At 35.2% G+C, this 14,662-nt stretch overlaps 3 protein-coding genes across 3 annotated transcripts; 1 reads left to right on the top strand and 2 right to left on the bottom strand.

Moving 5' to 3' along the window:
* Positions 1-4,133: 4,133 nt before the first annotated feature.
* Positions 4,134-6,754, top strand: LOC115453776 (retinol dehydrogenase 11). The gene is given in 7 exon segments (XM_030182499.2): positions 4,134-4,185; positions 4,998-5,454; positions 5,456-5,673; positions 5,676-5,784; positions 5,786-5,816; positions 6,283-6,394; positions 6,397-6,754. Coding segments are annotated over 6 exon segments (1,050 nt in total). The 5' UTR covers positions 4,134-4,185; positions 4,998-5,116; the 3' UTR covers positions 6,639-6,754.
* A 1,580-nt stretch (positions 6,755-8,334) lies between these two features.
* Positions 8,335-11,137, bottom strand: LOC119192854 (sorting nexin-14-like). The gene is made up of 4 exons (XM_037446608.1): positions 11,097-11,137; positions 10,296-10,460; positions 9,435-9,610; positions 8,335-9,313 (listed from the first exon to the last, which is right to left on the bottom strand). The coding sequence occupies exons 1-4, from the start codon at positions 11,104-11,106 to the stop codon at positions 9,167-9,169; spliced, it is 498 nt and encodes a 165-aa protein (XP_037302505.1). The 5' UTR covers positions 11,107-11,137; the 3' UTR covers positions 8,335-9,166.
* Positions 11,138-11,432: 295 nt separating this feature from the next.
* LOC119192855 lies at positions 11,433-13,955 on the bottom strand. The gene is made up of 3 exons (XM_037446610.1): positions 13,731-13,955; positions 13,067-13,269; positions 11,433-11,736 (listed from the first exon to the last, which is right to left on the bottom strand). The coding sequence occupies exons 1-3, from the start codon at positions 13,953-13,955 to the stop codon at positions 11,448-11,450; spliced, it is 717 nt and encodes a 238-aa protein (XP_037302507.1). The 3' UTR covers positions 11,433-11,447.
* Between the last annotated feature and the right edge of the window lie 707 nt (positions 13,956-14,662).

Genomic DNA, 14,662 nt, shown 5'->3' with positions numbered 1-14,662 from the left:
AATGTCTCAGGGTGACGAATACAGTAACATACAGTGCTTTGTTATTCAAAGTTGAGGTGGCGTTGCTTTTGTTGTTATCGCAACGTTTACTATGTGAGTGACTTCCACGCCACGTCATTCAGTAGTACATAAAATAGCAAGGTATTGACTACCACTATTACAATAACAAGGCAATCTGTTAAAGCACTAGATGCCACTCTATCTTCTTCTTCGAATATAATGTGAACTTATGTAATACCTTTGCAAATATTATGTTCTATAGTTTGTGATGGTTGCGATGCAGATGGCTTTACTACTTATAGTTGGAAATATAATACTAAACAAACTACTCCTTATTATTACTAGGGCTTATAAAGTATGATGACGAAGGTAGAGTACGGACTCTGCCTTCTATAAACCTCTTGATAATTGATTTTACAACTAACACAGCTATACGTCATTACGTACCTAATACATCTCGTTTCAATATTTGTATGATAAATATCGAACTTAGTATATAAATCCAATTCAAAATCATTCTTGCCGCCAGCTACAAAACTCCGCTACCAATCTGGTGTAGAAATTATTGAGAAACATGGCCGCTCTTTGTACCGTAGTGATAGCATCTTCTGGGCAGATCATAATCTACGTTCTTGCAAGGAAACTATAAGAACATAAATCAATTTCTACGGTAATAGCTTTAGCTGTACAGTTTATTAATCTAACGATAATTAATAATGTTCCTGGCGTTAATACTTATGTATTTTACTGGAGTATTTAGTAAGCATTTTTTTCATCCACATAGAACGTACAAAAGCTCAAGTCACACTTTGAATCTCGTCTTTTGTTTTGGGTTCCCATACGCGCATTAGAAACCGGAATAGAATGTTAATCAACATTTTCGTAAGTTTCTTAACTGTATCAATCGACGTTTCATCATTGAATAAGTTATCGAAATCGTAAAGCTGTACCGATCGCGTTGTCACATTTTTTGTTACATTGCGTCTCACCGGTTTTTTAATCTTATGACACGGTCATCAGTCATTCTCGATGATGCGACGTGAATGATAATCGTTTTAGAATTTGATACCTAAGTATCATTATTTTTTGCTGACTCTCATTCACGCTGGTTTTAATATTGAGAAGTATTCAAATACCCAAGGAGGTATGACGTCAGGCCAGGGCCATCGTTAAATCAATATGCTATCTACTTATAAAACATGAACTGACCCCTCGTAAACGGCACAAGGGTGGGAAGATGTGAATTCATATAATAGTATTTTCAATATACAACTCTTGGATGATAAGCTCGGTCAATGTACCACTCAACGCAAAAGTAATTTATTTTGTTGTTTTCATGATATACAAATATCTATCTACATATTAAGTACCAGCAGTCATGTCAACACTATTTGACTATAAATACTTGCCCTTATTTTTATATCTCGTAAAATGAACCTATCTTTGTTTAATTAGGTAATGAACGTCACCAAAATTCCCCAAACTGAAACATCGAAGTAAACAATCCAATACATTAACATGAGTCCGTTACCGCAAGTAGAAACATTCCAAACAATATCTGCTAATGTGTGTACTTATTGAACAGGAAGTATTAAATGACCCATTGTAAATTACAGCTACTAACTATGTTCCCACAGACGTAACCAACTCTACTGATGACGACATAATTACCCTTTTGATTGTCACTCTGGCGTGTAGAAACACGATAATAACGACATGTCCTCTACTACATATACGCAGATAATTACTTAAAAACATTTTATGGATTGTGGATGTAAACGCATTACTTGAACTCCTAAAAACAAGTGTGCCAAATACGGCACGGTTTGAATAATCACTTAGAATGAAAATCTCGCCGCTCTGTCAGAAAACAGGCTTTTAAATTCACAGAATGGCCGAGTTTAAAGAATGCCTACAGAAGCGTGGCACGCCGGTCGATTTTACATTTAAAATAGTATGACGCACATATGGCCATAAGAGCGTGAAGTATCCAACAGTCGGCTATACAATGTATATGGAAGCCGTGAGCGTAAAAACGTTCTAAATTTTTTCATTCAAAAATGAATTTTATTTTATATTCATGAATTTCATTTATAAACGTGAAATGCTTGAAGTTTTAATGAATTTGGAGACTGAGTATGGTATAACCACATTACAGGCAAAAAAGCTTTAACAATTGAAATTATAGAAGCTAAAAATAATCATCACTTTTTCTTCAAATATATCGACAGATTTTTTTGCTATCCCATCCTGACCGTTTCGGAGAAACGTTACACGGTTTGCATGTGCGAAACACGAGGAGTATCAGGTGTCTTGTATGCACTCTGTCGCCTGTCTTTTTCACACCAATCGGCTACACTTTATCATTCTCTACTTAACGAACATCTGTCCCTCGATATTAATGTTAGTCATCTTTATAAATAGTTATTCCGTTATTATAGTACAAAATCAGTGGGTTACTATAATATACTTTGGCTGTTAAGTTGGTGAGGTTCAACATTTGATCCTTCAGTAGCGAGAAATCAGTTTTTGTTTAATTGTCAATTGGAAAAACACGTGGTGGTTCTCGGTGAACCGCACCTGCATTCGGAGGCCTATCAGCTGCCCCTACGGAGATTCAAGTGACTTAAACTTATGTGTGCACCTTAGAATATATCTTATGTTATTACTAGTGCGTGGTAAAAAATCACCCATTTTTTGCCACCTTTCAATAAAAGTCAATGATCTTGAAATTAAAACTACTAAACCAAATGAATCGATAAAAACAACTATTGGGATTTTTCAAATTGTCTGATGATATACCGCGACTTTAATTGTAACAAACCTTAGATAGATATGTGTAGAACATTAAATTCGCAATTTTTTTCTCGACTTTCGCACGCTCTTACCAATATATTATCAACGAAAGCATCGTAAACAAGCACGAGCAGGCGAGCCGCAGACAAAGAAAAAATACCACCATTGAATTTGAAAGGCTTCGCGATATCTCATCTATTAACACGTCCAATGCTGCATCAATAGGGCTTCAGGCAATCGTTTCTTTTAAAAGCTGGCAATGTTTCCAAGGTATTCTCTAAGTTTAGGTACCAAAGTCAGATTGAATTGAAGACTTGAATCCACCATAATGTATTTCAAGGGCTTCGCAAACGATTCATAATGCTGTGACCCATCCATTGCTGCATTTGCAAGAGCTTGCATAAAGATCTGTTTGATAAACTGGCAATGGTTTAAATACCTGAACGTCGAGTCCAAGGTTGTGATCGTGATGGAGGCTCGGGTCGTAGTGCCTTTGAAACTGGTTTCCCCGGTCATGGCACGGGATTGGCCATTGTTAATGCGATATTACGTATGCGGCCAGTTGCTGCGTTATGTCGTATTGTTTTTGAAACGGACTTTGTATTGCTGTTTTGTTTTCAGTTGTGTTAAGTTGTAGGCAGGTAATAACATAGGAAGATTGAACTTTAAATCTGATAACATTAGAGTCATCATATTCTATTGAACAGCATAGTAGTCGTACAAATGCAAATCATTCTGTTTATAGCAACTGTCAACAAATATCTAATAAACTTCTTTATTATAATATCAGGCAGTTTGGTCCCTATGTAAAAAAAAACAAAGAATATTTTTTATAAGGCAATAAAGGGAGTAGTTCTCGGAATAAAAGTAATATAAGTCAACAATAACGAAGTACACATGTAGTTTTGAAATTGACTTGTTTATATAATGTATTCAATTCTGAATACAATAAAACAATAAATACCCAAATAGTTTGAATACATAACACAATCCGCGAATGACTTAGATTGATTGACCTGTATGGTTGATAACTGATAATACGGATTTCATAATCTGTTGTCGAGCGATAACGCATTATTTGCGTGTACTTCATTCACATCGCCGCTTGTATTGTGGCCACAAGGAGTATCGTAGTGTATATTTATGCGATAATACCGCAAGGTTCTTCCTTACAACAATGACGCAATGTTGTGAGTGTTTTTGATAGTGAAGACATTGAGATTAAAACAAAGTTCGACCCTTATTCGTCGCCTTAAGTAAGAAACGCTCGAACAAATGCCCTGGCAAACACACGAAGCTAATTGAGTGCTCGTATTAATTGGCGCGATCAGAAAAGATCTTTTATTCGTGCTTATTCGCATCGCGTGTTCAACCGACGTCAACTAGCTGGTAGGTAGGGTTAATACCTATAGGTATTGAATATTCAAATCCTAAACGAAGCTTTCTAATAATAAAATAACCTAATAATTGTTCAAGCGCATTGGAGTTTATTTCCACTCGTACATATTCACGAGTGAGTGGTGGCGCGTTTACTAGGGTCATAATCCCGACATTTAAATGCACAGATGCAAGTTTATGTCCACAGTCCACACAGATAAACATAGTGTTGCATCAGTGCACGCCGTCAACGTCGGTAGCAGTTCAAAGACCCTTCATTAAATCACACAGAGGGGAACTAGTCTTTACCGCTATGATAAAATGCCATAAAAACACCATCAAGGAAACGAACATCTATTTATATCGCTGCGTCCCTTTCACACCCGAGTTATATAAAAATACAATCATAACCATCGAATTATAATGTAGTACAAACGTTGAATAAATCACGAAAACCGGTTCGGTGTTAATGCGGTAATTAGAAATCAGGCGGGTAAGCGATAAATAACTACGCGGAATGCGCATGCGCAGTTAAATTTTGCAAGTAAACATCCACAGTCGTTTGACATTTGAGTAAACAGAACCTCGCATCGCGACTGACATATCTTCAGATTTGAAGCTGGTTTTTTAGATATGTTACCCAAATCCATTTACCATACAATAAGGCACACATTGACGCATCACTTCCCGCGTGAAATACAAATTAATACAACATTACATCATCCTTTCAGTAGCCTACGAGGTCAGGAATCGATAGCACGCGAATACCAATTGTTATTATTTTTATCGCAGGATAAAAATATTTAACGCTAATAAATTCACAGTGCGAGACGAGGACTAGCGGTAAACAAACGGTCGGAGAAAGCACGCCACAGCCGAGTGAAAGCAACAAACGGCAGTGCAAGTCGGACGTCGCGTCGTACGGACGGATATAACCTCCAACATGTCGTTTGTCATCGCGTCAGCTGTTGTTTTGACCACCGCCGCTGCTGTTTACTGGTATGTAAACAGGCACAAACCCCTCAAGCACATACTCAGCGAGTTGCGGTACACATTAGACATGCAGGGCGCCGGGGCGGGCGGCCTCATCGACGATTGGATCAATGTATGGAGAAATCGCGTTGTGATGCCAGACGCGAGCAACAAAATCGCCGTTATCACCGGCGGGGGCCGCGGCATCGGCACCGAAGTTATCCGAGGATTGTTAAAGGCCAACATGCGCGTCATCATGGGAATAAGAAGCCGGAGATGGCGAAAAATGGCACAAACAATGCAGAACGGAAAACCTTGAAGCGTTCAAATTGGATTTAAAATCGTTGAAATCTGTAAAGGAATTCGCTAGAAATGTTTTGGATAAATATTCGGAGATCAATTTGTTAGTAAACAACGCGGGAGTTATGTTTGGAGACTATGAGCTAACTGAAGACGGTGTAGAAAGTCAGTTGGCTGTCAATCATTTGGGTCATTTCTATTTGACACATTTATTATTGCCAGCTTTAAAATTGGTGGGAGATTGGATCGACTGTCGAGGATCGTAAATGTGACTTCATGCGCGCATTATCCAGGAAAGATTTACTTCGAGGACATCAACATGAAGGAGCATTATGACACGACCTGCTTATGCCCAATCTAAACTAGCGCAGGTGATTCAGCTCAATCTTTTATTTTCCTTATACAATAAATTAGTTTATACCATTCTCATGGCCTTTAAAATAAACATGACGTAAAAATACCATGTTGTGGAAAAGTACAACAAAAGGAACATTAAGTTTTTGATATTATTATCTCGTGTCATGTTATATTGATTAACATAGGTTAAAGACATTTAACTTTCTGGTTTTATCAGAGTCACTTTTAGATGACAACAACAAAGTAATCTATTCAAAGCATATTTATATATATATAATTCCATATATATATATTATTACATAAATATATATGGGCCCATAATTCCAGCAAACTTTGTTCTTAGCGTCTACAAGCATATTTTATTTTCTTAATTAGGTACTCAATGACCTGTTTTGCTCTCCTTAGAAGCAAATGACATTTAAAGTGGAAAATCTAGTATTGTTATACACCTGTTTACAACATTAATGTTTTTTTTCACAGTTAATGAGTTCGAGATACATTAACAAGATTCTAGAAGAGAACAACAGTCCAGTTAGAAGCTATGCTGTTCATCCTGGGATAGTCAACACAGATTTATTTGAAGGCACCACATTCATAAACTGTTTCCGTGGGCTATGAAACTGTTCTTTAAAACACCAGAAAAAGGAGCAGTCTCCATCCTCTTTGCATGTTTCAATAAAGATTTAGAAAAGAAGGGTGGTTTATACATAAGTAATTGTATAGAAGGAATAAGCAATAGATTCTCGAAAAAGGCAGACTACCAAAAAAGACTGTTTGAAATATCTTGTCAACTTTGTGGTGAAGATGAAAATAATTTTGGTAGCGTTTCACCTTGAATAATTGTCTATAGCAATATTAATGTGTTTAAATTTTTTTACTAAATATATTAAGAATAAATTTAAGTATGTTATACACTTTGAGAATTATTACAATAAAAGTAATTTATTTTTTACTATGTTGTTTTATTGTGCTCTGACCAAGAATATTTTTTTATAAGGTTTTAATATTAATTATAAAATACAGTCTGTTAAACATGTGAATCAAAATCGCATACATGATCAAACTTCTGTCTGATCCACAAGTGTTTTTGTAGTTGGGTTTTGCTGGATAATATTGCTTGTAACCTTATAAATTTTAAAATTTATGAAATTTATTCTGATCTAAAAAAGAAAATATTTTTTTATTTTCTTTTGGGTAATTTCATTGCTTATATAAAGAAAAATAAGGACCAAAAGATTACATTTTTATGTTTGATACATTTGATGTGTGCGTGTTTTGAGATTTAAAACTAAAGATTTTGTTTATACTGTAAATGTAAATATTTAGTTCACATGTGGCCATGTTTGTTCTCCTTGTTATTTATTTTGAAATGAATTGTTCAATGGAATGACAAATTAGCCTAATTGTAACTTTAGTTTAAATGTCTATAATTCACAATTTATAAATCCTAATACAATAAACTCAAAAAAAATATTATTTATTGGTTTTTTCAAATATTTAATATATTTATGAAAGTAAGAGCCATGAAATCGTACCTGCTAAAAAATCCTGACAATCCTTTCTTCTTTAATTTTGTGTGGTCCTGTTCTGCAGAAGCAACATCAGGTACCTCATCTTCTTTAGATGCTCCTGACCCCAAAGAACACTCCGACAAGCTTGATACAGTGCTTGAGAATGAACCACCATCTTTTCCTCGCTGGTGACCATTGACACTACCCCACTGAAGGGTGCTTTTGGGCGAATCACTAGTATCACTTTTCTCACAAGTGGATATAGAAAAATTGCCTTCATCACTGAAACTGCTCTTCTTTGATAATTTATCAACGTCGTCTGCTGTATTTTCTGAAGATTTCACAATTTTTGGACTTACAAAGTGTAATTGTTTTGTTATGGGGTTGTATGCAAGTTGCATGTTATCCAATGCCTCGCTAAGACGCATCCCGCCTTTTTTGCACGGAGACGACATTGCGAATTCAAATAATCGAACAACACAAATATGTTCAGTTAACGCATCCATTTTTATGGTCATTGTATGTATAAACAGCCATTATAGTAAATTAATTAATTAGTTAATTAAAAAGTCCTAATTATTGTCCTTGCACATTTAACACATGACAAAAACATAACATTGATAAGTTCAATTGTTTATTTCCGTTTTTTTTTTATTTTTGATAACGACAAACAAAAATCTTCATATATTCTTCTAGACACAGTTATATTTACGTGATATTTTAGTTACAAAACGGATAATGAATACTGAAGCACAAGTAATTTTATTTTTATTTCACTAAATCGTAATTATCTAAAATTAGAAACAAACACAAAACAACACACCCATTGCCTTTTACTTTCCACTGTAAATTAAATTTGACATTTGCTTCTTAGGGTTACCAACGTGTCCCCACCAAGCTCCACTACAGACTCGTATGTCATGACTTGTGACGTAAATATTGGTATAGTATTTTTTTTCTTACAAGTTACAGGATAAAACGTTTTGTGGAATTCTGTTATCGCAATAATATAAAAAACACATTAAGAATCGGAGTTCATTTTTAATTGTAATAAATAAAATGATGATGATGAAATAACACGAGACACAAATAACAAATCACGTAGGCAACATTTTTATAGACAAACAAAGTACTTAGACCTCAGCTTAAATAAACAAATAATGAAACACGTAAACTTTTCACTTTCAACACACAGATTTACTTATTATTTCAAAAAGTTTACGCTTAAACTGTGGGGTAAATTTATTACTTGCAATACAAAACTAAGGACTGTTTCCTGCGTTCGGAAACATCAATGCGTACGGAAATTTCACATCGTTTTATTAATGCTCATGATTTAATGAAAAACAAATAATTGTACGATAATCAAAATAGTTTATTCTCTCGTGTTTGCTCTACATTATAAACATTTGAATGTTTAAAAATATTTAATGGTCTTCACAATTCTTATTACTACAACCTCGAACGTCGATAATGGCTCGATTAAATTGTTTTATGGCCGCAATATATGAATTACAATTTATTCACCGAAAAATTAAATTTAACTTATATTTATCTGAAAATAATCGAGCCATATCACGGTTGATATTACTATTTTGAGATAATACAAAAATATATTTAATGTTATACGGTATTTATAACTATATATATATAATAAAATTACGCAAAATCGTTGGATCTACAAGACGTATGTGTTTACTTGCAATTTAAACAAAATGCAAAGCCGTTATAAATATAAAATAAATTATCAGCAGAACTTCTATAACTCGATAAAAAAATAAACAATATGTGTACTTGTGCTAAGTGAGCTTGTCATTTTGAACGAAACATATTTTATTGAGAAATAGTCCGAATTATAGAAATTCTAAATAGTCTTTATACACAATAAATAATCTTCCGCGTATTCTCAACTCTTTGGCTTTCCCTGACGGACTGCTCTCAGGGCTTCTCAATTCCGGGAATAACTCCACTATACATAGGTCAAGTAAGTTGTACACCAGCTGAAACAATAAAACGTTTTAGAAATCTATACATATGTGACATATTTCTAATTTAACGATATCTATTTATATAAGTGTGGCTTCTATATGATGGAGAATATATATTTTTTTAAAAACTTGCCTGTTTGTTTAAGTGCGGCTTCTGTATGATCTCGAAGGCGTTGTGAACGGCGAGCGCGCCGGATCCGAGCCCGAGTGCAGCTCCAGGCAACGAGTCCATTAACTGCCGGCGAGCTAACTCTCGCTGGACAGCCGCGTTGTTGCGAGGCTGCGATGACTTCTTACCGAATAAGAGGCCTGCGCAGATGACGATATTATTAATTTATCGTAACGTTTATTAACATTTTAACAAAATTTTAATGTTTTACTTAGGTGTCAATTATTTATATTATTTATAATAATGCATTTTGGACGCAATCAATTTATTCATCCGGAAACAAACAAGTGACGTTTTTGACAAAAGTGGCTAAAGAGTCAGACTGATATTTAGGTGATCAACTTATTTGATAATAAATATTTAATAATAATACTAATATCTGCCCTGTATTATATTTTTGTGGCATCCACAAAAATAGACTAATTTAGCATGATTAATCGGCAGTATTAATAATATTTTATGCACCAACATGTGTCCTATATTTTACTCCATCTTTCCTATATAGCCGATATTTGTCCAATTTCAACAAACAATCCCAACTCCTATCATACATTCGCGGAAACGGGTTATACAGAATTTTGTTGCACACACTTATGGGCTAATTTTGTTTCATATATTCTGGAGAATGATTAGAAATAGGAATAAAAAAAAATATTGCTGGCAGAATTTAAAAGTGACAAATAATCATATTGAGAAATTAAATATAACACATAAATACAAAAAAAAAAAAACAACAAATCCTCTTATTCAGCTGAATGCCGTATTACTACTTAAAGAGTACTGCAACGCTGATTTTTGATGATAAATGTGGATCATTAATCGTACCTTGTCCGAGCCTGATGAGATGCGCGAGCCTCCGTTCATTCAACAGTTCCCTGAGCTTGGTGTTGAGGTACCGGTTGAACGCGTCGTCCAACAGCTCCCGGCCCAGGCTCAGCACGGACCCCACCACGCCCGACACGAACGAACGTGTGTTCAGTACCTTTATTACTGGAAGATATGTCGAGTTATTAGTAATTATTATTATCTTTCATTAACGTCCTATGTCCCCTGGAGGGGTCATTTCGATTGGTCTTGCGCTTCGCGTTTGATTTCCATGTATTCCCAGTTATTTTGGATGTTTAGAGGTTTGTTAGAAGTAAATACAGAATAAGCAGAACGAATTTGAATGAAATTTGGCAAATAGATACACCATATCCTGGATTAACACATAGGTAATTTTGCTCCCATGGCAAATTATGGGTTTTCAATTAGATTCTTTATATAAATGGGAATGGGATCATACAAATTACGCGATGGATAGGTACAGTGTTTTAGGACCTTTATAGCGAGAAAGGCTTTCACGCGGGCGAAGCAGTAAGCAACACTAAAAGTCTTATACAACGCACATGTTGATTGTCAAACGGTATCAAACTAGCTTTTGTCTCACTATCAGCCGTTTTCCATAAACGAACTCAATCTCAATCTTCAATCCGATTCCGAGAATGAACCAATCAAAATAACTCATTTGTAACATGTCAATAAAAACTTTGTTCTGATTGGTCCATTTTTGAGAGAGATCGAAAAAATCGATTGGGATCGTTTATTGAATATGACGGTATATTTTAACCAAGTCCCAATACTTACATAAATACATAAAGCACTGCGTGAACCCAACGACATTCTCCTGATAAGGTGATTTAGGGCCGATATAAATTGTATACTATGATGTCATAACACATGTTATTACCAGCTTCATGATATTTTTCTACTTGCAGGTAAAGTTTTGAAAATATTAGTGGATAAATATCCTATTGAAGCCTAAATTACTAACAAACATCTAAATTTTACTTGCAAAATAATATTAAAATTGAATCTAGGAATATAAATCAATTATTTTAAAACTCAGTTTTACTTCGCCAGAACCTACGCGCCGTCTTAGTTCGCAGCTGATTATATTTTAACAAAAATTATCCTACACATACATAACTTATATACTCACAAAGCTTGATACCGATCGATATCGGAAGACACAAGTAAATTCCTCAGAAAACTCTCCAGATGCTGTCCCTTCTCTTTCCTCAGTTTATGTGTCACCGACTGGTATATATTCACCAGGTCAGTGCTGGTGGCGTTTAAGGTGGAAGCCTGAACCACCATGGAGAAGTCTCCGTCTTCAGTGAGGAAGATTCGGAGAAGTTCGCTTGTCTGGAGAAGACTCTTCTGTAATAACCTTTGTAGGAAGTCTTCGTATTTGTACCGGAGTGTTTCTAGGGGGCTGTTGTCTCTGGAGTGAAAAAATATAAATTTTATTAATATTGATTTATTTTTACTCTTTTATGGAAGTTGGAATTTTTATTAGTGATCAGATAAATATATTTCGAATTGATATTATTTAATGCCAGTTTAAATGCCTTAAGCACTTTGTTTTTTTTTAGTTTGAAATCCATTTAAATGGATATACTAACAAAAAAATACGATAAATATTCCTGGAGGATCAAATATCAGTAAAATGAAGCATTTTTTGAAAATTTACTTGATATATTAATCGCACATACTGATATGAACATAATCAAATCAAAGACATCACTTGAATATGTTTATACAAATGCATATTTTTTTGTTATATGACTGTTAGTGTGTGCGTGTGTGGTCGTACGCACGTACGTATTCGTGGTTAAAGAAAGAATATGTACTGCTTATATGTATTATATGTATGTACTAGCTTTTGCCCGCGGCTCCGCCCGCGTTATAAAGTTTTTCAGGCTAAAGTTTTCCGTTATAAAAGTAGAAGTTTCCCGGAAGCCTATGTTCTTCCCAAACAAACTGTCTCCATACCAAATTTCATCTTAATACGTTGGGTAGTTTTTGAGTTTAACATGTTCAGACAGACAGATGCAGCGGGGGACTTTGTTTTATAATATTTTTTGAACTTTTTAAGAGGAACAATCCCGTCATACATTATTGTTGCATAACTTTAACCGTTTACGTAGCGCAGGCAACGGAAGCCTTCAAAACTAATAATTTTCCCCGTTTTTGCAACATGTTTCATTCCTGCTTCGCTCCTATTGGTCGTAGCGTGATGATATGTAACCTATAGCACTCCAGGAACAAAGGGCTATCCAACACAAAAAGATTTTTTCAGTTCAAACCGGTAGTTCAGAGATTAGCCATTACTGCTCCGCTCCTATTGGCCATAGCGTGATGATATATAGCTTATAGCGGTCCACAAATAAAGGGCTATCCAACACAAAACGAATTTTTCAGTTGAAACCGGTAGTTCCTGAGATTAGCCATGACTGCTCCGCTCCTATTGGTCATAGCGTGATGATATATGACTTTGAGCACTCCACAAACAAAGGATTATTTTTTATTCAACACAAAAAGAATTTTTCAGTTTGAATCGGTAGTTCCCGAGATTAGCCATTACTGCTCCGCTCCTATTGAATATAGCGTGATGATATATAGCCTATAGCACTCCACGAACAAAGGGCTATCCAGCGCAAAAAGAATTTTTCGGTTTGGACCGGTAGTTCCTGAGATTAGCGCGTTCAAACAAACAAACAAACAAACTCTTCAGCTTTATATAATAGTATAGATATGTATGTATGTGGTACCTCCTGGACGGCAGCGGCAGGTTGTGCAGCAGCGCGTCGCCGTGGAACTCGTGCAGTTTGCTCCTCAACAAGTGGAAGTCGTGCTCGCTGCGCTCCAGCGCCCACAGCCGCGCGCCCGCGCCCGCCGCGCCCGCCGCGCCCGCCGGCGCCGCGCGGTGCACCGCCAGCGAGAACACGCGCACCGTGCCGCGCCGCGCAGCTTGCTGCGGACAACATGCTGGGGTGGAGACATCTACGCTTTTTATAATGACGGTTGAAATATAAGACCTACATTACACCTACACACCTACCTATATTAATCAATAAAAATCTGTTATTAATATTAAAAATAAAATGTATAAACTAGGGCATGCAATCCGATAATCGATAATTTATCGGTTATCGGATTGCACCAATACCATAATTATCAGTTTTATCGGAAAATAAAACAATAATTTTTATCGATTATCGGATTATTCCGATAATTGCATGCCCTAGTATAAACCATACATAATTTTGTTTATGGCTATCTTTAAAAGAAATATTTTATAAGGTATAAAATATCTTTACTCGATTATTTCTATCTCCATCAACACATTCACAAGTATCAACAGAAAAAGATATAGTTAAAATATATTTTTCATACATATTTTATGAGCAATACAAATAATATAAAAGAACTCACCAATCTCGTCTCAACGTTAGTCAATACAACTTTATAATTGCTCAAATCGTCTCCACGCAGCTCATCCGCCGCTATACTATCTAAATACTTTAATATATCAACATTGTCGACTCCGTCCACTTCAGCTTCATCGATATTCGCAAAACAATCCAACACTTGACCGTCTATCGTGGTCGATTTCAGAGCACCTTTTAACTTATTTCCTAGTTTTAGCGCCGACTGCATTAGTCTTTCATGTGGCCTGTGAACGAATTGAGATATGTTTATCGATATAATAAAATATGTTTAGTATTACATTCAAAAAAATAAGTAGCTTTGTGAACCGTAAATAGGGTGTTATATTTTTATCGACATTACATAACCTTGCATTGAATTAAAAAAAAAGTAACTTTCACTTTCAACTTCAAAATATGATAATATACTAAGTTTATCGAGTTCTTGGCGGTGTATTCGTTTCAGTAAAATTTTAAAGGTAAATATGTTCATATTTTATTTATTACATTTAACTTACTTTTAGCCAAATTCTTCTGATAACCAGTTGGCACTCTGCTTCCTATTAATAATTTATAAAACTGGAACAAAAATATTAGTGTAGACAGATAATAGACATTCAGGTTGTAACACGCTTATCGTTTGGCACCATATTGCTTCCAAATACAGCGTTTTGTAGAGTCCACTGTAAGTGCTACATTAAATTAATTTATATCGATAATCAAATTTAAATTTAGATATCAATTATCTACTTACTGGAAAATAAGCCACAGTAAAATGTATAATAGAGGACATCTTACCTCTTCACTATGTAAAAATCTTGGCAACATAATTTTTTCTAACACAGCATGCGACTGCCTAGCAGCTTGATATAAAGCTCTGCTTGTCTGTAATCTATAACAAAACACATTTGATTAGTTATTTAATACATAAATAAGGCA

The sequence above is a fragment of the Manduca sexta genome, unplaced genomic scaffold (genome assembly GCF_014839805.1).
Source record: "Manduca sexta isolate Smith_Timp_Sample1 unplaced genomic scaffold, JHU_Msex_v1.0 HiC_scaffold_3276, whole genome shotgun sequence".
Lineage (NCBI taxonomy): Eukaryota > Metazoa > Arthropoda > Insecta > Lepidoptera > Sphingidae > Manduca > Manduca sexta.
Note: the sequence above shows the minus strand (reverse complement) of the source record. Positions and strands in the feature narration are given on the sequence as shown.

What these genes read in the sequence shown, in the direction of transcription:
- LOC119192854 (XM_037446608.1), bottom strand. An exon ending in TCTCATCAGGCTCGGACAAG is followed by an intron (nt 9,611 to 10,295) that starts GTACGATTAATG and finishes TCATCTGCGCAG; the next exon opens with GCCTCTTATTCGGTAAGAAG. An exon ending in AGCCGCACTTAAACAAACAG is followed by an intron (nt 9,314 to 9,434) that starts GCAAGTTTTTAA and finishes TTATTGTTTCAG; the next exon opens with CTGGTGTACAACTTACTTGA.
- LOC119192855 (XM_037446610.1), bottom strand. Translation starts at nt 13,955, where the DNA reads ATGCAGTCGGCGCTAAAACTAGGAAATAAGTTAAAAGGTGCTCTGAAA. An exon ending in CTAACGTTGAGACGAGATTG is followed by an intron (nt 13,270 to 13,730) that starts GTGAGTTCTTTT and finishes TGTTGTCCGCAG; the next exon opens with CAAGCTGCGCGGCGCGGCAC. An exon ending in CTGCCGCTGCCGTCCAGGAG is followed by an intron (nt 11,737 to 13,066) that starts GTACCACATACA and finishes TTTTCACTCCAG; the next exon opens with AGACAACAGCCCCCTAGAAA.